The 25,161-nt window shown below is 36.2% G+C and overlaps 1 protein-coding gene across 14 annotated transcripts in view; it reads left to right on the forward strand.

Annotated features, from left to right (window-relative positions):
* Nucleotides 1-24,360, forward strand: part of IKZF2 (IKAROS family zinc finger 2) — a 192,698-nt gene extending 168,338 nt beyond the window's left edge. For all 14 annotated transcript variants that reach the window (XM_060193963.1, XM_060193958.1, XM_060193965.1 and 11 more), the window contains 3 exons: nt 5,797-5,934; nt 13,745-13,888; nt 23,448-24,360. In XM_060193963.1, the coding sequence (XP_060049946.1) occupies nt 5,797-5,934; nt 13,745-13,888; nt 23,448-24,172 (1,007 nt within the window). In that variant the 3' untranslated portion in view covers nt 24,173-24,360. The remainder of the gene's footprint in view (nt 1-5,796; nt 5,935-13,744; nt 13,889-23,447) is intronic.
* The last annotated feature ends 801 nt before the right edge of the window (nt 24,361-25,161 follow it).

Genomic DNA, 25,161 nt, shown 5'->3' on the forward strand with positions numbered 1-25,161 from the left:
TTTTTATTATTATATTTATTTATTTATTGGATAGAGACAGTCAGAAGTTGAGAGGGAAGGGGGAGATAGAGAGGAAGAGAGACAGAGAGACACCTGCAGCCCTGCTTCACCACTTGCAAAGCTTTCCTCTTGCAGGTGGGGACTGAGGGCTCAAACCTGGGTCCTTGTGCACTATAATAATGTGTGTTCAACCAGGTGCTCCACCACCTGGCTTCCAGAAATATAAGTTCTTAAGACTGATTAAAACCCCAGAATCCTATAACTACAGCATATATATGTAGTAAAGTAAGAAAAGAGACTAAGACACAAAGAAAAAGGACTAAGAAGCAAACTGAATAGTACCTAGTTCTAAAATCTTACCCTAGTTCTAAAATCTGGGGGAAAACATTATGAAACAGCAGAAATAATAATTTTTTGTAGTTGTGGAACATTTGAATATATATTGTCCAGTAAGAGAAGCAAATTGTGAGAGTAGATAAAGTGAACAAGCTGTGATGGATATAGAGATTGGAATTATACTTAACCCTAAAGGTAAGAAGAAATCTTGTCTTTGACAACGATTTCTTCCAATGGCTGGAACTAGAGGGGATCATGCTAAGTAAAACAAGTCAAAAGGGGAAAGACAAGTAAAAAGTAATGTCACTCTATGTTGGATCCAAGAAGTAAGGCAAAAAATAATGATAATAAATAGAATGAAACCTATATAAACCTTCAGATCTTCTCTTCAGTCTGAGGTTACTAATGGATAGTGGGAATAGGACTATGAGCAAAAGAGCCTGATTCCCTTCGGTAGAGTGACGGGACAATCTGGATGTGTGGTGAGTATGGTGTGCTTGTGGATACTTTTATGAGATGTGAAATTGTACCCATGAATCAGTAGACTTGTAAAACTTTTCCTCAGTGCATATCAATTAAAAAGAGAGGGGGAAAGAAGAAAAATGAAAAGTATATAAAATGACTCAATTTCATAACAAAAATGTATCTTTGCATACATAAAAAGTACAAGAAAATGAAATAGAAGTGTTAAAGATAGTTATCATTGGATGAACCATGAGTAATTTGTGGGGAATTTTAATTTCAGATTTTTCTATTTGGATGTACTGATAAATGATTAGAAATAAGTTAAGGAAAATCAGTTGGAGAAAAATATGTAAAGAGTTATGAAATGACCTCATTTATGAAAGCTCCACTTACTAATTTTTTCTTTGAACAGGTCACCATACTATTTGTAAGTTTCAAATTTATCTAAAATACTACGATGATTTCTTAGGAAGACCAGTTGAACATGGGATCTCAAAATTAATGTATAAATAGCCTCATCTAGTACGAGTTAAAATGTATGTTTCCTAAGTATAAAGGTCAACAGCTTTATGGTTCTTTAGTGGAGAATAATCGAGTCACTTGTAAATGGAATATAATTTAGTAGGTTGGAAATGGATGACTAGCATTTCAAGTGGTAGAATTTTTATGAAGTTATTCCAGAATAAACCAAGACTCTGAAGTATAAAGACACTGGTAGTTTTAGTGTGATCATGGAATAAATGATAAGATATACACTTTGCAGTTATATAGTACAGAGTGTTGAATTTGAGATAAAAGATATTTGAATTTCGTTCAATAGAATAGTCGCTGGACGTTGAAGAAAGCAGTAAAAAAGAATGATGCATGATAAGAAAACAGTTGGTTTGTTGCACCAAAGTAAAAGACTCTGGGTTGGATGGGTGGGGAGAATACAGATCCAAGAAGGATAACAGAGGACCTAGTGGGGGTTGTATTGAAAACTGGGAAATGTTATGCATGTACAAACTATTGTATTTACTGTTGAATGTAAAGCGTTATTACCCAGTAAAGAAATTAAAAAAAAGAAAGAAAACAGTTGGTGATGTTTGTGCACTAAAGCTATAACAAAAGACTTTAACTAGGATTCTAAAAGTAGGAATGAAAAGAAAAAAATAGACTGTAGAATTTAACAAAAATTTTTTAATATGGGGAAAAGGTAGGAAATGATGAAATAAGTGAATACTTTGTTGTGAGTCTGATTTAAAACAATGGTAACAATAGCACAAAAGTACAGCCAACAGAATGAAGTCATTGTGAGGATGATGATTTGGGATATGTTGAAAAAACAAGTGTGATGCTGTGTACAAATGGCATTTGGAAGAATGAATTTGCAATGTAGTCATTTAATGAATACATAGTATCGCCTGTGTGTAATGATTGCTATAAGTACTATCAATTAACAACTGAGTGAAACATAGCCTATGTCCTTATGACAGAGCTTATCATTTGAACTAGTAAAATGTGTAACTATCAAATAAGTACAATGCAGTTGTCATAAATAATGGTTCAACGGAGGGTTCACAGAGTGCTGGGAAGAATTGAGAAGATGATGGGGGGGTCACAGAATCTGATCCTAGGAGATTTAAGATACATGAATGTTTGATAGTGACCAAGAAGTCATGAAGATAATAGAATTCGTTAGAGTCCACTGTATTTTCTGCTTCAGAGTTGGTTGGTGTCTTTTTAAAGGTCCTTCAGTAGTATCAGAGTGAAAGTGTTTAAGGTAGTGATCAGGTGCAATAATGATGCTTATAAAATTGAAAACGTAAAAATACTAGTCTGCTTCTGTGAATTTATAGTGGACATACAAACTCATATACTTGTAATTATCATAATTATAGACTCATCCAGGGAGTAAATGCTAACATTTTTTCACTATCTTGGTTTAACAAATATCAAATTAATCTTGGGGCTATGGCACCATTGGATTTGACAGGGATTGTTCATGACATTTAAAAATAATTTCTCAGGAGACTCATAAAGGCATGATCTACCCTTTGAAGACCAAAGTGCATGAAAATATTATAAAAAAATGTCTGTAAGTTCCTGGAAATACTAAAACACTGAATCTCCTCCACTCCACCCCCTCCCCTTTCATCTGACTACTACTTTTTCCTTCAGTTATCAACCTATATGTTCCTATTTCAGGCACACCTGAGGTAAATCAGACTTTCCAACCTTCTTAAAGTTAGGTTCTCCATATGATACTAACACCAGTTGTTTGCTCTGTAAAATCTACTATAGTTTGTAATATATTACTTCTATATTTGTTAAAATCAGCTTTCCTGACTAAACTGCTAATTACATGAAGATAGCACCATGAGAATTTGTTTTGCACTTTATATGCCAATTTCATCATAACATTGGTAATTATTAGGCTTTTAATAAATATGTATAAAATGAGACGGATACAATGGAACACTTTCAGAGAAAAAATTTAATATAGAATGTCCATCATGTTATTTAATATGTGGATAGTTGGAATGGAATCCAGATGAAGATTTGGGGGAAATGGAGATTATACTTTTATAGTATTTTATGAGATCCATATTGAGTTTGTTGAAAGTAAGGATGAAATAAAGAAGAGTGATGCTTTAAAATAACAACATCTGAGAAGTTAAGGTTATACAAATTTTCTACACTTTTTTTTAATAGGAGAGTAGTAAAATACTGTGAACACTGTCATTTGCTCCTTAAAATTTCAATTGGTAGTGGGGAAAAATATAGAAGGTTATGTTTTCTATAAATATAGGTATCACAGGGCACAAAGTGACAAGGCTAATAAAGGGGAAATGGAGATGACAGCTATTATTTTAGTAGACTATTAACTGAAAGCATGTATCTAGCAGCTATAAATTGGTTAAAGATTTTGTCCATTGCTAATTCATTACTTAACCCAAAGACAACTCAAACTTGAGTAATGGTGTTAGCACAGATATGTTTTTGTAATATGCAGCCTATTATCTTAGAATGAAATTACATGGAAATTTATATTACTTAAACTAAATATTTTAATGAAAGTATTTTACTACCTTATTTAATGCTCAAAAATGTTCACAATATACAGCACTACCCGGCTGCTTTTACTTTCCAGAATCCTTGGTTCTGAAAAATAAGTGGTTTCTGGGGCTGGGTGGCAGTGCACCTGGTTAAACGTACCTATTATTAAGTGCAAGGACCTGGGTTTGAACCCCTGCTCCCCACCTGTTGGGGTATACTTCATGAGCAGTGAAACAGGTCTGCATGTATCTATCTTTCTCTCCCTCTCTCTCTATTTCCCTGTCCTCTCTCAAGTTCTCTCTGTCCTATCTAATTAGAAAGGGGAAAAAAGGGGAAAAAAATGGTCACCAGAAGCAGTGCTGGCACTGAGCGATATAATCCTGGTGGCAATAAATAAATAAATAAATAAATAAATAAATAAATAGTATTTTCCATTCAGTTCCCTTTATCTCCAGTTACTTGACCTATTATTTTTTAGTAATGACTAATCCTCCACTAGGTAGCTTTTATTTTTCTCTCAAAAATCATTTATAAGAAATTATGGTTAGAAAATAACTAATTTTACTTTATATGTACCTTTAATACAATCTAAAGGTGTTGTTTAGTTTTTCCTTTTTAAAAAAAATGTTATTTATAAAAAGGAAACACTGACTAAACCATAGGATAAGAGGGGTGCAACTCCACACAATTCCCACCACCAGAACTCTGTATCCCATCCCCTCCAAAGCAACATTGTGAAACTTGTGAATCTGTGAGTAGTTAGCATAGTTACAGTATTTCAGTTCAGCTTGTAACCAATGTTATTGTAAGGTAAAAGGAACTAGGGATACCTTCTTTGGACATGAGAGTGAGTTGCCAGTCCTTCAGGTAAAATGAAATGATTCCTGTGGGAGTCAGATGAAAGTCACTGCCATTATTCACACTACACTTTACTCAGTGTTTTGGCATAGGCCACCTGGTGTTTTATGTGTTTTCCATGTTCAAAACCAAGACTCAAAGTTCTCTGTGATACCCTTGTGAACAGGCATAGATTAAAACCTAGTTATGTCCATAAAGGGGTATTTTTTTCTTTATAATCAGTTTTTTAAAGTTAAAAAAATTATGTGAGTGTCACAATAAGATGATAAGGAAACAATCTGGCTATAAGGAAACAATCAATTTTCCGAGATTAATATGTGTTAGTGTTAGAAAATACTACTGTCATTGTATAAGGAAATATGTTTGTGCTTCAGTGGTTATTGTTACTTGTCCTAACTCAAAGCACCCTGTAGGTTAATTCTTAGTAACATCAGAACAGTGCTGATGTAAGAGAATATATTTATCTACTGCAGAGTTTCATGTGTGCGAATAGTTGTTACCAAGGTGGAAATAAAAAAGAAACTCTGCTTTTATCTGTTCCTTTTCTCATCTTTTGAATTCTTTTTAGTCTTCTTGGTGCCCATGAATGATCTCTTTGCATTAAACAGTGAGGATTCACATTGCTGCCTTTTAGTATTCTTTAGTAAAACTGTCTTTACAGCCCTCATCAAAATAATTCTAAAACAAACATTTTTTATCTAGGACACTTCTGATTTGCCTTTTGCGGGAGTCAGAGCTGAGAGAACTGTGTAAGAGTGAATTTTAGTGTTACAGATTTGATATTTTAAAGATTGATCACAGGCCCCAAATAGTCTAGGATCTAATCAGAGCATGAATTTAATTCAGTATTTCCCCTGTTACCAAAGGTTTGACCTCCCTTTCTTCTTGCTACTTATTTTTATTTTTATTTTTTATGGTTTTTTTTGTTTGTTTTTGGTCTGGTAGAAATATGCTATCTTTTCACCTAAATCTGAATGTGGAGAAAGAAGAGATTTTAAGTTTGAAAAGCATACTAGTACTTCCCCAGGTTGTCAAAAGATAGCTGCTGATTTTGCTTTGGATGAGACTGACTATACTAATCTTAAGTTCTCTTCACAGTGGGTAAACCTCACAAGTGCAACTACTGTGGACGAAGCTACAAGCAGCGCAGTTCACTGGAGGAGCACAAGGAACGCTGCCACAACTATCTCCAGAATGTCAGCATGGAGGCTGCTGGGCAGGTCATGAGTCACCATGGTGGGTAAAATGGCATTCACAATTTTCAGTACCCCTTCTATTGCTTGTATTTATTTTTTTTTAATGACTTAGTTTTCTCCACCCTTCAGCTTGAAGATAAAATCTTATTCTGTTAAAAACAGTTTTAGCTCACATTAACTCTGTGTGAGAGGATCTTCTTAAACACTTAAAATGAGTAGAGCTCATTTGGTATGGTTTGCAAATGGGCCCTGACAAGCTTTCTGAGATAATTTCTTATAGTTATACAAAATTATTTCTTATACCTATATTCAAGTTAATGTAATAATGGCAAATGACCTTGAATATGCCAGAAGGAATTATAGTTAGTAGTCTCATTCATTGACTTCACTAAAAGTTAAAGATAATCCCATATGAATCTTTAGATTCCCTATAAGAATTATTTGTATATTTTCATCGCTTTAGGTGAGTGATCAGCGATATATAATAGATATGTCTCGAGTTCTCTTGTGATTTATATTGGAAACTATTCAGTATGTTTGCTATAACTGCGGGGAACAGTCTAGACCAAAATTAGATACCACTTCTTTCCACAAAAAATAAAATCCATCAAAGCCTAGTGATTTCCACAATAGACAATGGCAAGCAGGAAGGCTGCCCTAATATTTATAAGTTAATAGTTACCTGTTGGTGAGACGAGGATTGTAAATCAGTCTTACAAAAGAAAGTTGTGAATATCATTTTTTTTAGATTTGGAGCACCTGTCTTGTCTCCGATGACATACACTTTTGTAATGATTAATCTTCACACATACATTAAAAGAATGTTATTGGGTGCATTTACATTTTTACTTAAAAATGGGTTAACTATTTTTTAATGATTTTATTGGGGAAATTCTGTCCTGTCAACAACAGGACAGTTGTTGACACATGGGCTCAATTTCATTAAAAAGATTGAGTTTTGAATTTACTTTATGATTTTAATTTAAATCTTTGTTTTTATCCAAAGAATACCTATTAACATGGCAAAAAATATTTGAAATTATGTTATTCTTTAAAATCATTGTATAATCAGCTATAATTTGTAAATTAAGAAACAGTAACTTAAAATTTTATTTTTTTAAAGATTTTATTTATTTATTAATGAGGAAGATAGAAGGAAAGAGAAAGAACCAGATATCACTCTGGCACATGTGCTGCCAGGGATCGAACTCAGGACCTCCTGCATGAGAGTCCAAAGCTTTATCACTGTGCCACCTCTTGGACCACAGTAATTTAAAAATTTTAAGAAATAAAATTACATAAAGACTATAGTATATACTCTAAAAAACAGATAAGTACTAATTCTGTTATGAACTGTTTAAAAATTTTTTGTTCCTTTCAGAATTAAGACTGAAAAATATTGAGTGAAAAAAATGATTGATTTATAGGACAACACATACCTCAGTAGCACAGTTTCTGCTAATTAGTCAACTTATGTTTATTTTCCAAACTGTATAATTTATGAGCTAGGTCAAAACACTATAAAGGTTATGGATAAAAAGTAGTTAACTGGGAGTCGGGCTGTAGCGCAGCGGGTTAAGCGCAGGTGGCGCTAAGCACAAGGACCCACATAAGGATCCTGGTTCAAGCCCTGGCTCCCCACCTGCAGGGGTGTCGCTTCACAAGCGGTGAAACAGGTCTGCAGGTGTCTATCTTTCTCTCCCTCTCTCTGTCTTCCCTCTCTCCTCTCCATTTCTCTCTGTCCTATCCAACAACAATGACAACAATAATAACTATAACAATAAAACAACAAGGGCAACAAAAGGGAATAAATAAATAAATAAATATTAGAAAAAAAAGTAGTTAACTAAGAATTAGCATAGTTTTGAAATTATATGTTCACTTTTAAAACATGAGTATCCATTTGATGACATAAAGACTATTCAAAGAGTATTTGTGGTGGTTTTGTCTGTTTTATCTAATACATATAATGAAATGGTTTATTAGAAGGCTAGTAGTTATTTGTTGTCAACTTAAGATTTTTTTTAATTTAAAATTAAGTAACTCTTTTTATTGAGGGTAGTTTATATACTCTAAAGAACTAGACTTAACATATGCATCATTGTGCATGAACCCATTTATTTTTACATCATTGTTAATGAGGATTTAAAAATCTTATTTATCTATTAAATCTAAATAAATTTGATATGTCACAATTTTATTATAAGGGCTTATAAAGGTAGTACATATTATCTAGAATACTGATATTAAAACTAAATAGGTTTTAGAATGTGACTGCTTTGACTGAATGTGCCAATCAAAGACTGGGTGTGAGAATTCTAAGTGATTGGAAGTGTAATAAATACTCAACAAATAGCTCTCTTCTCTCTCTCTCTCTCTTTTATTACTACACGTTAGGGAGTCAAATATATTTCTCCCCTAATAAGTTATGTTGCCAGTATTAACTTCTTTAGTTTTCTTTTTTTGAGCTTTTTCCTAGTATGGTCTCTTTTTAAATTGTGGTTTTAGAGGTGAATTGATAAAGGGGGAGCTGATGTAGACTTAAGGATGTGCCAAAACTCTAGAGATATTTTATGGTATCACTACTAGCTTTTCCAAATTATGCCCTCTTGTTGTAGTTTTCATGTCTGGTTGAACTATTTTATTAATTCATTTTTACACTTAGTTATTTGTGAAATCCTTTTGCTTCTCTAAATAAGAAGTAGTCTCTCCTAAAATGTTCTCTATTATTATATGGAAGTAAAATGTACATATATAGCTATAGTGTCCCTATCATTATCTTTTGGCAGATTAGCTAGTTCTAGAATATGTTCTAAGAAAAGCTTTTGAAGTAGGTGAAGTTTTTGGAACACAAACTTCTAAATAACTGGAGCTTTGGCATCAGTGTCATTTTCCAGGCCGCACAGACCTTGATAAAGGCCTTTTACATGTGACACTGCAACTGTAATAGAATAGGAAAAGTAGGAAAGATATTATATATTGGGCAGAACAACAGCAAAGCTGAATAGCATTTGTCCTCACTTGGAGACCTAAATATTTGTTATTAAGTATTGGTTATTGTTTTAGCTTTTTATGTTTATATTAGTGTCATTGTATCCCGTACCTGTCCTAGATGTCAAATAACAATGATTAGAGGTTAGTCTTGGTCTCCCTTAGTCTCCTTTTCCTTTACTAGATTTATAGTGCAAGCTCTGGTGGCCGAACAAAAGGAAGGGGGCAGAGGGAGAAAGGGAAGGAGATTAGCATCAAGCACTTTAATTCATAATGTGATTAGCATTATGAGGACATAGGGGGGCAGATATAGAAATCATATTGTGTATCCAAGAGGAATTTCTAGGACAGTTAAGTTTGATTGACTTTTTTGAAAGAGGAAATAACCAGCTAAATAAGTGAATAATGGCATGGATTTCATGCAGTGAAACAGCATGTATGAAGACATCTAAAAGAGCATAGTGGGTTTAAGAACCACAAACAACTATGTATATAATTAGATTCCAGTTTGTAAGTTTCAGCCAGAAAAATTCAAAAGAGATAAACTATAAAGAAAGCATCAAATAAACATTGTACTAAGCTATACATATACATATGTATGTTTGCTTTATCCTAAAAAAGAGCATTACATTAACATTGCATTGCTAAAATCTGCAACATAAAGCAGAAGAGTCAAGATACAGGCAAGTTGACAATTGCAACAACCTCTGGATTGGTTGAATTAGGTTTCGTAGCCTAGAATATGCAGAAAAGTTAGTTAGTTGAATACTATAGAAGTAGAATTTAAAACACTTGTTGTTTCCATGTGTGTGACTATTAGGAAAAGTGGTGAGAATGAAGAAAAGAAGAGCAATGAATAAAAGAAAATAAGTGGGGGGGGGGCTGGAATTTGCCATAGATATCTTAGTATGAATGACCAGGTAGATAGTAGTGCCATTGCTGATATGGGAATTAGAAAAATAGAAGAAAATTGTTGAAGAAAAAGAAAATATGGTTTTTAACACTTTATCCTTATATACTTAATGATACAAGCAGCCAAGTGAAACTATCCAATTTAGGAAATAAAACTATGGCAGCCATCATTACATATTAGCCTGGACTAATAATAGATTTTATGAGATTATATAGGTAAGTAGTCTAGAGTGAAGAAACTAGAAGGCCAAGAATATACAAAGGAAAAGGGGAAAAAAAACAACAATTAATAAGAACAGAAGGTGGGAATATATGAAAAGAGTGATTTCACAGAAGCCAAAGCAGATAGAAGCATTATACAATATTGTCATAAAAATAACTTGAAAGATCATTTTCTTAGATTTAGCAACATGGAGAAAATTTGTGATAATATAGGAGACATTTGCTGTTTTCTCTTATCCTGTATTCACACTTTAATAAGTCCTACTAAGGACTAGTAGGTGACTTGTCTTTTCCTGACCAGTAGGGTGGAGCTGTGACTTAATCTAATTCTCTCAGAATATCTTAAGGTTTGAATTTTTTGTAGATGGTTAGAAATAACTGTGCTGGTAACTCATAGTTCTATCTACTGTTTCATCAATGTAATGATGTAGTATCATAATGTAAGTGTAAATATATTTTTATCGTGGCTGTTTCTCCAGTAGGTAAAGATAGCATATTGGCATTTTCTCCTAGTCAAGATAAATATCACACTATGTGTTAAGTGCATTTGAAGTTAACTAAAGAGCCTTTTTGTATATTTCAAGTTAAATCTAAAAACATTTTGATAAACTGCTCCAAGATCTGTGAAAGCAAAAAAAATTTAGAGTAGGTACATAATTAAGAAAAGATTTTAGGTCGTATTTCCATATAACAGGCCTTAAAATATTTAAAACTCACTTATAGGAAGTCAACACTTACTATGTCTGTAAGAACCAGGCTCTGGAGTTAAGCCATCTAGATTCAACTCAGATATTCAGCGCTAACCAGATGTAAACTCTGAAGAAATTACCCAATATCTCTGGGTTGTTGTTTCCCTATGTGTTAAAATAGAGATAATGATACCTTTCTCCTGGAATTGTTAGGAAGATTAAATGAATTATTGACTGCAAAACCCTAAAATAGTATGTAGCACATAACATCTGTCAGTTGTTATCAAAATGGTAGAAACAAGATCAATATTTAATATGTAAGGAGTGGTTGTAAAGAGAAGTTAAGCTAGAAGTTTACCAGTCATTGTTTTCAGTTCACATGAGCTTCATTGAACTTGGGGCAGATCATCTGAATTGAGGTGGATGTGGTATGGGACAGTTCCCACACCCAAGTTTCATTTTGAGTGTTAAATGTGTGTAGATATGAAAATTCAAGGTGAGACTTCAGAGCAAAACTGCCAACTTTTAGACTATTCATTTCAAAAACAATTAGTATATTCAGTTCTGGGGGCAAGCCCTGTTGACCCGTTTTTCTGGCTTTTAGCAAAATTTACAACAACAAACCTTGTTTTTTTTTTTTCTTCCATTCTTTTCATTTTGCATCTCAGTCTGTAAAATATTTTAACCGTTGGTGCATCAGTGGCCATTTTTAGTCACAGAGAAATTTTTAATAATGTATCTGTGAAACTATCACTCAAAAGAAATTTTAGGATTTTGACAATAATCTATATATCATTACATGGCTCCCTGCCATTCTCCTATTCCCCTTATTTTGAATTATGTGGTCATTCTTTATTTGTAAGGTTTTTGTTGTTGTTGTTGCTAAAGGAAGGCATAATGTTTTATGAAACACCCCACAACATACATTTTGCACTTGATAATATGAACTGTGTCAGTATAGTTTCTGAATTTCATTTTGAATTTTCCAAAATAACAGCCATTTATCACAGAATCTCTTGAAAATTTGTATCTAAAGATACTCTTAGAATCAGAGATCAATTTCTTCTAGTTTGTCCACTATATACTTAATTACAAAATGTAAACGTAGTTATCCAGTGTGACCACACTAGGTTTACCACAAAACTTAATACTGAATGTCAATTTTTAGGCATTTCCAAATTAGGAAAACATTGCTATGATGGCATTCTTCATCATCAGTGGCCTGTATTGCTAAGGAGGTCACCTGAATTGTGCACAGGATTTTAACTTTCATCTCTTGCTTTCTCGCTTTATTTTTATGTCTACCCTTATAAATGTGAGTGCATTGCATTTCACGGTGCGACTATCCTTTACAAATGAAAAGAGCAGAATGAACTATTTTATATGGCATTCTGACAAAACAAGTGACTATATCCTAAGATGTGAAAGCTTTATGTTGCCAAGCTACTGGCTCAGGTATAATTAGAGTAACTGACAGTAATGAAGCAGTAATATACCGTGATTTCCTGTAAAAGTTGACTTCAGTCAACTGATCTGACCTACCTCAGATGTTATTCTATCTTTGATACTCATCCTTTTACAGTAATTTTATTCAAAAACAGCTTTTATATTTTTTTCTCTACAATGTGTCCATCAATACCTAGTGTCAGTTTCTGTGAGTTAATATAATTAGTTTATAGCAACGTAGACAAATTGGGTAAAGGGTGAACAACATAGTTGTGTCTATGTCCAGTGAACCAGTAACTATGTCACTTAGGATATAGACCGGTAAAATAGCTCACACCCATGGTGTGCTTCTTTTCTTTAGTATCACTTGCTTTCTTTTAAATATTTTTTATTATCTTTATTTATTTATTGGATAGAAACAGAAATCGAGAGGGAAAGGGAGGTAGAAAGGAAGAGAGACAGAGAAACACCTGCACCTCTGCTTCACCACTCACAAAGCTTTTGCCCTGCAGGTGGGGACCAGGGACTCAAACTCAGGTCCTTGTGCCTTGTAACATGTGCGCTCAACCAGGTGCGCCACCACCCGGCCCATGGTGTGTTTCTTTTCCATGTGCATGACCCAGGTTCAAGCCTGGTCCACTCCACATTAAGGAAATCTTCATTATTATAATTGATTAGTCTCTCTCTCTCTGTATCTCTCTCCTCTCTGTCTCTCTCCTCTCTGCCTTTATCTAAAAAATAAATTAAAATAAAAAATAAAATTAATTATAAAGTTACCATAGTTTAAACGTTCCAAATTAGATTTTCTTCTTGAAGGTTACGTTGTAGAGATTTTTAACTACTGCCAAATGGGCTGACCTCAGAAAAACATGTTGGTAAAAAGAAAAACGGGGGAGTCGGTGGTAGCATAGTGGGTTAAGCACAGGTGGTACAAAGTGCAAGGACCGGCGTAAAGATCCTGGTTCGAGCCCCTGGCTCCCCATCTGCAGGGGAGTTGCTTCACAAGTGGTGAGGCAGGTCTGCAGGTATCTTTCTCTTTCCCTCTCTGTCTTCCCCTCCTCTCTCCATTTCTCTCTGTCCTACCCAACAATGATGACATCCGTAACAACTACAATAAAACAACAAGGGCAACAAAAGGGAATAAATAAATAAATATTTTTTAAAAAAAAAAGGTAAATGGGACAAATACTATGCTAGTACTTGTGTCTGTTTAAGCTTGCCTAAAAAATGAGGTAACTTATTTTTTTTAGAAAAAGAAAGTTCAAAAATCTTCACTCTTAAAGTAGAATAGATTTTAATCAATGTTAAAAGCAGAGACGATTAAGATGAGACACAAATGAACAAATTTGCTACCAATAGTGGCAGCTATTTATGCTGTTGTCCTGAAAGAAGCCTGGATAAAAACAAGGTGTGTGTGTGTGTGTGTGTGTGTGTGTGTGTGTGTGTGTGTGTGTGTGTATGTACTTTTTCACATTAGAGGTTATTCTTGGAACTTGTCTGCAACACATACTATGATGGCTAATCGTTTTTGACTTTGTAACTTGGAAAATGAAGAAATTATCAAATTGCATTTTATATGGTTTTATATAGTACCTCCTATGGAAGATTGTAAGGAACAAGAGCCTATTATGGACAACAATATTTCCCTGGTGCCTTTTGAGAGACCTGCTGTCATAGAGAAGCTCACAGGAAATATGGGAAAACGGAAAAGCTCCACTCCACAAAAGTTTGTGGGTAAGCACTATGAATGCCATTGGTTTCTTAAGACACAGTCCCATGTATTAAATATATATGACAACTTTCAATTCATGAAGTAAATATTCTTATCTTTACTACTCTATGCTACTCCATGTATACCACACAGAGGCCCTTACACAAATGTAGACCTAAGGACAAAAGAAATACTGAGTGTCACAATCTTAAAATGAACTGATATCTAAAGTGAAATTTATACCAAAATAGACTGCTCATTTACTTACAAAATCACAGTACCTAAGGGAAATGATGTAGCCTATCAGCTTCACCATCTGTTTTCAGACTTGCATTAGTACCAGGTTTTTGAACTGTTTTCTTGCCTTGATATTAATGTTCTTACTCTTTGATCTAGATTGAAGGGAAATGTTTCCACCAACTTGCATTAGAAAAATAATGGTGCAACCTGCATTCAATTTTTTTAACTTGGATCTGTAGTTCATATTTTGAGCTTTGTTTTATCTGTGTTATGATTTCAAACTCTGAAGAGTAAATATAATGTATTTCGACTTTCCTTTTTCATATCTCTGCCCTTAGATAGTCTTTGATATATTCAAATTTGACACCATTCAGCATATAAAATACCTCTGAGTATACAAAAAGCATTCAGTTTTTTTTAAGAATGTATGAAAAATAGAATCCTATGTAAAGACTTGCCATTAATTATATGTCTAATATATCTATTCCTACAGACTTTGTATAGGGTAAATTCGGGCCAGGTGTGACACACTGAGTTAAGTGCACACAATAGAAGCACAAGGACCTGCACAAGGATCGTGGTTCAAGCTCCCTGTTCTCCACCTACAAGAGGATTGCTTCACAAGCAGTGAAGCAGATCTGTGGGTGTTTCTCTGTCTCTCTCTCTTTCTCTCTCTCTCTCTCTCTCATCTTCCCCTCCCTTCTCATTTTCTCTCTTTCCTATACAATAATAATAATAATAATAAAACGGAAAAGCTGTCTGCCAGGAGCAATGAATTCGTAGTGCAGGCACCAAGCCACAGCAATAACCCTGGAGGCAAAGAGAGAGGAGAGAGAAAGAGGAGAGAGAGGGAGAGAGGAGAGAGAGGGAGAGAGGAGAGAGAGGGAGAGAGGAGAGAGGAAAGAGAGAGAGAGAGAAGGATAACATTCTAGTGTCAAAGAGACTATTATGGGTTGAAAGGTTTTTTTAGGGAAATGTTTATTTTAGGGGGTAAAGGTAATATGGTTACATTATTCTGGTAAATGAAAAGATTTCCTTTTTGTCTAAAACTGAAGAATTAACAAGTCACCAAAACATTTTTTAAGAGAAGTCAGTGGATTTATTGGCATAGCCGAGTGAAAGAGTGAAAGAACAATAAAAGGTGGGTGGGTGGGGGCTGGTCCGATGGTAGCGCAGTGGATTAAGCACACTTGGCACAAAGCGCAAGGACCAGCATAAAAGTCGTGGTTTGGGGAGTCCTGCGGTAGCACAGCAGATTAAGCACACCTGGCGCAAAGCGCAAAGACTGGCGTAAGGATTCCGGTTCAAGCCCCAGGCTCTCCACCTGAGGGGACTCGCTTCACAGGCAGTGAAGCAGGCCTGCGGGTATCTTTCTCTCCCCTTCTCTGTCTTCCCCTCCTCTCTCCATTTCTCTCTGTCCTATCTAATAACATCAATAACAACAACAGTAATAACTACGATAAAGCAACAAGGGCAACAAAAGGGAATAAATAAATATTTTTTAAAAATCGCGGTTCGAGCCCCTGGCTCCCCACCTGCAGGGTGTCGCTTCAAAAGCGGTGAAGCAGGTCTACAGGTGTCTGTCTTTCTCTCCTCCTCTCTGTCTTCCCCTCCTTTCTCCATTTCTCTCTGTCCTATCCAATAATGGCATCAATAGCAACAATAATAATAATAACCACAACAATGACAAAACAACAAGGGCAACAGAAGGGAAAAATATAGCCTCCAAGAGTAGTGGATTCATGGTTCAGGCTCAAGCCCCAGCAATAACCCTGGAGGCAAAAAAAAAAAAAAAAAGGTAGCCTACCCTAAGAATTACATACTAGGATATCCTAGGCTATTTTAAAGACCCTGAGAGTATGGTCAAAGGCTTGCCTTGAGCCCTGTGTAACAGTTTTATTTCTACTTCTGTTTTATATTATAATATAATGATTGTGAGTAAATGAAAATATTTTGATTTTTATTAAGAAGTTAATGATATTTTTTTCATTTGAATTCTGTCATAGTAGTGTAACATGTAACAATCAGGACAGTAACTGTTCTTTTTTTTATTGAAAGGTCAGTCTTTTAAAATTTTCTTATTACCTTTATTTATTTATTGGATAGAGACAGCCAGAAATTGAGATGGAATTGAGTGATAGAGGGAGGGAGACAGAGAGAGACCTGCAACACTGCTTCAACACTCATGAAGCTTTCCCCCTGCAGATGGAGATCAGGGGCTCGAACCCAGATTCTTATGCATAGTAACATGTGCACTCAACCAGATGCACCCCCACCCAGTCCCAGGACAGTAGGTATTCTTACGATGTCTTTTGGAAATAAAACATGACATTATTCTACAGTTACCATACATTACTTTTCACTTTGTTCATCAGTTAAATATTTTTTGACTTTGCCAAGTCCTCCAAGCCAGTAGGCCTTGAACTTTCTACTATCTGTCACTTCCTATCAATTCATCATTTTTACTGTCCTCATGCCAGAATTCTGACTTTTTGCTTTGTTATCCTTCCATCACCTGTTTCCACCCAAAACCCCACTTACTGGTGAAGTCACCAAGTGTCTGCAAGTCCTTCGGGAGAAACGGCACACATACTGGTATCATTAGATGTAAATGAATATTTCATCTCAAATATCAGTTTTTATATATTTTACATATTATTTATTTTATATATTTATACACACACGTATACACACACTTCTGGCTTTCAGGATTTAATATACTAAATCATCATTGGAAAAATCTTCCCCCCAACCTGTTCCTTGCCAACATCTCTCTACTTCTCCTCTTCTGAGATGAAGTTGTTGAAAGGGTACTCTGTGCCTACTTTCCATACTTTCTTTCTGTTCATTGCACATCCTGTGAAACGTAGCTTTCTTCTTCCAGGTCCACTGGAATTGTTCTTGTTAAAGCCATCACCTCTGTCCTGACAAACATAGAAGAGCCATTCTTAGACTCTCTCATTCAACTCTCAAAAATCATTTACTAATATTGAACAGCCCATTCCTTTTGAAATACTTTTTCCTTCATTTCATTATATTGGTTCTGCATTTCCTTCAAAATCTCTGCGAGAAATTGAGAGGGTACAGGGAATTAGGGAGAATGACAAATGGCTGCAGACCTGATGAGTTGTGAAGGTCTCCCTCTGCAGATAGGGAGCCAGGGCTCGAACCCAATTCCTTTTGCGGGTCCTTGCACATAGTACTATGTGCGCTTAAACGAGTGTGCCACCACTTTGACCCCCTTGAATCTTTTTTTTATATATATATTTTATATTTATTTTTATTTATTTACTCCCTTTTGTTGCCCTTGTTTTATTGTTGTAGTTATTATTGTTATCATTGTTGTTGGATAGGACAGAGAGAAATGGAGAGGGGAGGGGGAAGACAGAGAGAGGGAGAGAAAGATAGACACCTGCAGACCTGTTTCACCGCTTGTGAAGCGACACCCCTGCAGGTGGGGAGCCAGGGCTCTTGAATCTTTTTTTAAGGATTTACCCCACACACGTGCAAATGTAGCAAAAATACTAATGGAGACTTCTACTTACATAGCTAATTTAATATTGAAATCAAACTTGAATTAAAAAAAAATAAATCTGTTCTGTTCTACACTCCTGATTAGGAAAGCTAAGTTCAAATAAATGTAGAATTTTAAAAATTCATTAGCATTCCACACTGAACATTGGTTGTATACCTACATATTCAAGCTATTTGCTTATTGCACTCCACTCACCACAGATACAATGATGTGTTGGCCTTCCCTGGCCAAAGTTTGTTTATATCTGCAGAACAATTGGTATGCAGAAAGCTAGATACTATGAAGAGATTTGCTTAGAGGAGCATATGCACTGAGCCATGTATGCAAAGAATTCTATGTTCCTGGATGCCCAAAGTTATTTCTCTCTCCCCCCCCTTCTCTCTCTGATTTAATGATTGACAAAATCGTAAGGTAACAGGGGTACAACTTCCATAGTTCCTACCACCAGAGTTCTGTGCCAATACCCTCCATTGGAAGCTTACCTATTTTTTTATCCCTCTGGGATTATGGACCAAAAGTCTTTATGAGGTGCAAAAGGTCTAGCTTTTGTAATTGCTTCTCTGCTGGGCATGGACACTGGAAGGTCAATCCCTACCCCCAGCCTGTTTCTCTTTTCCTAATGGAATGGGGCTCTGGAAAGGTGAATTTCCAGGACAAACTATTGAGGTCATCTACCCAGGGAATTCAGGATGGCATCATGGTAGCATCTGCAACTTGGTGTCTGAAAGTAAGATATAAAGCAAGACAAATTGTTTAATAAACAGGAAACTAAAAGTAGGAATAGAGCAGCTAAAACCTGGGGTCTTCATATCGGAAGAAAAGTGGGTCAGTCCCTACTATTTCTGCTGTACATTGAAGCAGTGTCTTGGAGAAGCCCACAAAAGGGAATATGATGATGATACTAGTGAAAGCAAACAGTGATGGTAGAGAGAGGGATCTATGGGGATTCTGGGTTCATCATATCTATGTGGGCATCTAAGCATTCCCTGACTAGACCAAAAAGGCCATCATTAAAGTACGTCAGTCTCTTGCCCTTATCCAGCTTTTGTAGTCCTTACTTTACCTGATGAGGTTAGACTGAAAGTGATTGAGAGAATTGAAGTAAGGGGTAGGAGAGAAGGGTGTCTAAGTTTAAGTTGTAAATATTTGATTAGGTATTTTATGGTGTTTGGGTGTCTTTCTTTTTGCCTCCAGGGTTATCACTGGGGCTGGGTGCCTGCACTGAGAATCCACTGCTGCTGAAGGCCATTTTCTCCATTTTGTTGCCCTTGCTGTTGCCCTTCTTATTGTTATTGTTGCCATTGCTGCTGCTGTTGTTGGCAAAAAGAGAAATTGAGAGTGGAGAGGAAGACAGAGAGGGGAAGAGAATGAGAGACACCTGCAGACCTGCTTCACCACTAGTGAAGCGGCACCCCAGCAGGCGGGGAGCTGGGGCTCGAACTGGGAGCCTTACACCAGTCAGTGCGCTTCACACCCTGTGCGGTTAACCCGCTGCGCTACTGCCTAGACCCCCCACCCACCCAACGTAAGTTCTAAGGGATAAGGTCCAAACTACAATAATCCTTTGTCTCTTCCTCATCCATGAAGTGCAAGACGCAGGTCACTGTAAACCTAAAGCCCAGTCAAGAATCCCACTTGCCTATCCCACTTGATCTATTGACAACATTAAGATCTTAATGCTATTACAGCTATGTGGTTGATCTCTTCTTCACTTTTTTAACTACTGCCTGGGTGATATCATTTACTCCCATGGACTCGTAATTTGCTTTCTATCAGCTGAAGATTCTGATATCTACATCTCAAATCCAATTCTGTTTCCTGAGTTTGAGATGTATCTCAGGACTTACTGGACCTACTAGTAAAACTCATAGTTTTCCCCTGAACTGGACTCGTCATCTTTTACATCTCATTGTTATAGGCTCTGTTTCACAAGCCACAACCTTGGGCTTCATGCTTAACTTCTTTGTCTTTCTCATACTCTCTGTCTAGAAAGTCACCCAAACCTAAAAACTGTATTTTCTAAGTGTCTCTCCATTCCATCAACTCTTTCATTTCCACTGCTAGCTCAGGACGCCATGATCTCTACAGAACCAACTTCCTGAATTGTCTTGCTAAATAAGTATATAGTCTTGTCACTTTCTTATTTAATGCCTTCAGTTCATATTGTTCTCAGAATAAAATCCAAACTCCTTAAACATTTAATGAATCTTATATTATTTGATGATATCTTTCTCGTCTATGTCCACCTTCAGCGGTGTTGAAGGATAAGTAACCCTGTGAACAAGCCATGCTGACTGACCTCTCAGATTTTCTACTTGCTACTTTAGTTAATTCTAATTGCTTTGTATTTGCCATTGCATTATTTTCGGTGATGCCACTTCCTTCAAAAAGTATTTCTTAGGGCCTAGGCAGGACACACCTGTCTGAGTGCAAGGACCCAGGCTCAAGCCCCCAGTTCCCACCCACAGTGGGGAAGCTTCACAAGCGATCAGGCAGTACTGCAAGTACCTCTCCTCTTCCTCTCTATATTCCCCTCCCCTCTCAAATTCTGTCCGACTCTATCCAAAATGAATAAATAAAATATATTTTAAGAAAGTGTTCCTTTATCCCCTTAGAATGAATCACATATTCTCCCTACTAGCCTAGCACATATCATACTATGTCATAGATGATCTCTAAATCTCCGTTTCTCCCCCTAAACAGTACATTCTTTGGAAGCAGACTAGATTTATTTAGCTTAACCTTGTAAGGCCTGTTTTTAGTCAGTCAATTAACCATTTTGGCCACCAGGGTTATCAGGGGCTTGGTACCTGTAAGGTGAGATTCCACATTCCCAGTAGCCATTTTTTTTTCTCTTTTTCTCATCTCTCTAGACAGATTTTTTGAGATAAAATTGTTTATGCAGACCCAATAGCATTTGATGAAAAAAAAACACCAAAATTACCTGTTTTACACACCAAAACACTTTTACAGGTAACATTTAGCTTTGATACCGAAGTAAAATTAAATTTATAAAATTAAATATTAAAGGGGAAACTATAAGCATTCATCTGTCAACAAAATGTACATACCAGCACAGTTGCTAACTTCTCTAAATAAGAAATACAAATGCCTAACATACATGTCAAGAAGCAAAAACAATGAAATATAACGTTTCCCAAGAGTATCTTCAAGAACTTTGTGGAGTAACTCCTAGTTACTAAATAGTCATAAACTTGTTTTTTTATGTTTATTTATTACTGGATAGAGACAGAGAAGTTGAGTGGGGTGGGAGAGATAGGGAGAGAGACAGAGAAATGCCTGCAGCACTGTTTTACCACTCATGAAGCTTTCCCCCTGCAGGTGGAGACCAGAGACTTGAACCTTTGTCCTTGTGCATAGTGGTGTGTGCGCTTAATCAGGTGCACCACTGCCTGGCCATTAATAGTCCAAAACTTGTTAGACAATATAGTTATTAGCAATACTTTAATAGTACCTTATAATAGTGACTTTATTTAATTTTTATTTATAAAATGGAAATATTGACAAGACCATAGATTAAGAGGGATAGAATTCCACACAGTTCCCACACCAGAACTCCTTATCCAATCCTCTCCTGTATAGCTTTCCTATTCTTTATCCTTCTGCGAGTATGGACACAGTATCATTTTGGGGTGAAGAAGGTGGAAGGTCTGGCTTCTATAATTGTTTTCCTACTGAACATGGATGTTGGCAGGTTGATCCATACTCCCAGCCTGTCTCTCTCTTTCCCTAGTCGGGCAGGGGTCTGGGGAGGGGGGGCTCTAGGACACATTGGCGGAGTCATCTGCCCAGGGAAGTCCAGTTGGCATCATGGTAGCATCTAGACCTGGTAGCTGAAAAAGAGTTAAGATATAAAGCAGAACAAATTGTTGACTAATCATGAACCTAAGGGCAAGAATATTGCAGATGAAGATTTGGGGTCTCCATTTTGGAAAAAGCTAGTAGGTCTGTTTTAGGTATATTCCAAGGGGGCCATGACTTTACTAGTTTTTGCCTGAACCTGACATCTACTGTGCAGGTGGACTCAGGATATTGTCTGGGAAGATGATGTCATAGCTGGAAAAATGACTAGAAAGCTGGGTCAGGGAAGAGAGTAACTCCCAAATATGGGGAATATATATAAATATTGTTAACTGTAAATCCCATTAATTTGATCTGGTGCCCTGTGTATCCTTCATAACAATGTGCATTGGCTGTGTTTTTTTTCTAACATAACAGCTTAATTGACAAAACTAGCCCTACAGGATAACAAAGTGGCAGATATTATAATAAGATCACATTTGCTTTTATGAATTTTTTAGCTTCTTCATTGAGATTTAAAATTTGAAAAAAAAATGAACTTTCACTTATTTTCACCAGATATTTCTTTTTTACCCTACAGTCACAAAGTTCTAGACAAATGGAAGTTGTAATAGAGAATAAAAAAACATGTATAGCAATCATGCCTTTTATGTGAGATACATTTTTGTGATGGCAGTAGAACAAGTAGTAAATACTCACTACTAATTCTCTTTGCAATTTAAGAATATTTAACCAGTCTGTATCTTTGTCACTACATATGCTGGAGCAATGCGTTGTGAGTTCCCTCTCTCTTTCTTTCTCTCTCTCTTTCTCTCCCTCACCCTTTCCCTTCTTTCCCTTCTCTCAGTCCTTCTCCTCTCCCTCTCCTATCTCTCTCTCTTCCCCATACCCCATCATTTTCACTAAGTAAATAAATAAGCAAATATTTTTTTAAGGAGTATTTGTGAATCTCAGCAAAATGTGAAAGCCCAAATATCTGACACATGAAATAAGTTATACTCTAGAACGAGAAAGGCTTGTGATTCATTAACTCATCTGTGTTTTTTTAATTTTTTTTTGTGATTGATAGTAGGCTACAAGATTATAAGATTACAGTATATAGTTTCACATGACATGCACCACCAAGCTTCTCTTATCCCCGTCCTCCCACCTGTCAAGGATAAACACTATAGTTCTCACAAATCTTAGAAACAGTTTGCTTGCTTCTGTTTTTTGTTTGTTTGTTGTTTGTTTTATTTTGTAGTTCATTTGTATGAGATATCTAGACTCCACATCTGAATGAAACTATCTGGTAGTTGTCGTTCACTCACATTACATAATCACCTTCAGTTTCATCCATTCTGTCCCAAAGGACACAATATCATATTTTTTTTATTGCAGAGTAGTACTCCATAGAATATATATTCCACAACTTCCTTAGCTAGTTATGTGCTGATAGGCATTTAGGCTGCTTCTACTCTTCGGCCATTGTGAATAATGCAGCTATGAACAAAGGAGTGTCCCTTCAGATTAGTGTTTGAGTGTCATCTGGATAAACGCCTAATAGTGGTATTGCTGGATCATAAGGTAATTATATTTTTATTTGTTTAAGGACTGTCTATACAGTCTTCCAAAGGGGTTGCACCAGTCTGTATTCCCACCAGCAATGTAGCAGAGTTTCTTTTTCTCCACAGCCTAACACCTGTCATTTCCTGGTTTGTTGATGTCAGCCATTCTCACAGGTGTGAGGTGGTATCTCAGCATAGTTTTAATTTGTATTTTTCTAATGATAAGTGAAGTGGAGCATTTCTTCATGTGTCTGTGAACCATGTGTATCTCTCCTTTAGAAAACTGTCTGCTTAATTCTTAGGCCCACTTTTTTATTGGGTTAATTTTACTTTTTTTGTAGATCTGTACCAATCCTGTATAGGTATTTGATAACTCATCTGTATTTTTAATTCAATCACTGATTTTGTTATTTTCTTTTTTACTTCTTCCTGTTTCAGGGGAGAAGCTCATGCGATTCAGCTACCCAGACATTCACTTTGATATGAACTTAGCATATGAGAAGGAGGCTGAGCTGATGCAGTCTCATATGATGGACCAAGCCATCAATAATGCAATCACCTACCTTGGAGCTGAGGCCCTTCACCCTCTGATGCAGCACCCGCCAAGCACAATCGCTGAAGTGGCCCCAGTTATAAGCTCAGCTTATTCTCAGGTCTATCATCCAAATAGGATAGAAAGACCCATTAGCAGAGAAACCTCTGATAGTCATGAAAACAACATGGATGGCCCTATCTCTCTCATCAGACCAAAGAGTCGACCCCAGGAAAGAGAGGCCTCTCCCAGCAATAGCTGCCTGGATTCTACTGACTCAGAAAGCAGCCACGATGACCACCAGTCCTACCAAGGAAACTCTGCCTTAAATCCCAAAAGGAAACCAAGCCCAGCTTACATGAAGGAGGATGTCAAGGCTTTGGATACCACCAAGGCTCCTAAGGGCTCGCTAAAGGATATCTACAAGGTCTTCAATGGAGAAGGAGAACAAATTAGGGCTTTCAAGTGTGAGCATTGTCGAGTCCTTTTCCTAGACCATGTCATGTACACCATTCACATGGGTTGCCATGGCTACCGGGACCCACTGGAATGCAACATCTGTGGCTACAGAAGCCAGGACCGCTATGAGTTTTCATCACACATCGTTCGAGGGGAGCACACATTCCACTAGGCCTTTCCATTCCAAAGGGGATCCCTATGAAGTAAAGTACTGCACATGAAGAAATACTGCACTTACAATCCCACCTTCCCTCAGATGTTGACATACCTTTTATTTTTTTTAATATTATTACTGTCATTAATTTTTATTTTGTGGACGCAGTGTCATTTGCTCTGCCTAATTACAATAAGGAAGAAACAGATGAGAAAAGGGACAGGGGGTAATTTCTTGGTAACTTAACTTGTTTATCTTGTGGGAATTAAAGAGCATTTGTTCTGTCATGCATATAGATATAAGGCATACCATGCTTTGAAGAAAAAAAAAATCACTTGATTCATAGAGACTCACCTAAGAGATTCTGTTTTGCCAGTGATGTTCAGGATGTTTTGAAGGCAGGAAAGTTTAGAAACTTTTGGGTAAGAGTTTCATAGTTTTGAATTGTATACATGATTTTGCTTACTCTTCAAAGAAGAATTTGTCTCAAAGTGTAAAGTGGGTTTATTTTTCCAGAGACCATGGAATACAAACACATTGTTATTTTCAGTGATAACTCCGTAGATGAGTTGTTGTGGGTTCTATGTTTACTTCCCCTATGGAATTTATAATATGGTATGTTATACACTATACCATATAAAGACCTTTTAAACTACAGGTAGTTAAGGGCACCTACAATACATCTGAGGTCCTCTGATCTTATTTTTCTAAGCACCGTTTTTCCATAGTTTTGATGACTGGCATTTTATAGACACCCTGGCAGCCTTACTTTTAACACCTTTAATGTATAGTATTTTATCTACTTTTCTGAATAACATATGGTCTAAAAGTGACTGAGAGGCAGTTAGCAGTTTCCAGAAGGGACCTATACTTTTCCTAAATTTCTTTGGGAAGTTTTCATTTAGAGCTTAATGTGCTGATAGCATAGTACACATATGTGTTTCTTCTAAGAGTATGCTTACAATTGTCACTTTATCAGCATTAATCAGTGTTAACCAGTCAGCAGA

The sequence above is a fragment of the Erinaceus europaeus genome, chromosome 7 (assembly GCF_950295315.1).
Source record: "Erinaceus europaeus chromosome 7, mEriEur2.1, whole genome shotgun sequence".
In the NCBI taxonomy this organism is placed as follows: Eukaryota; Metazoa; Chordata; class Mammalia; order Eulipotyphla; family Erinaceidae; genus Erinaceus; species Erinaceus europaeus.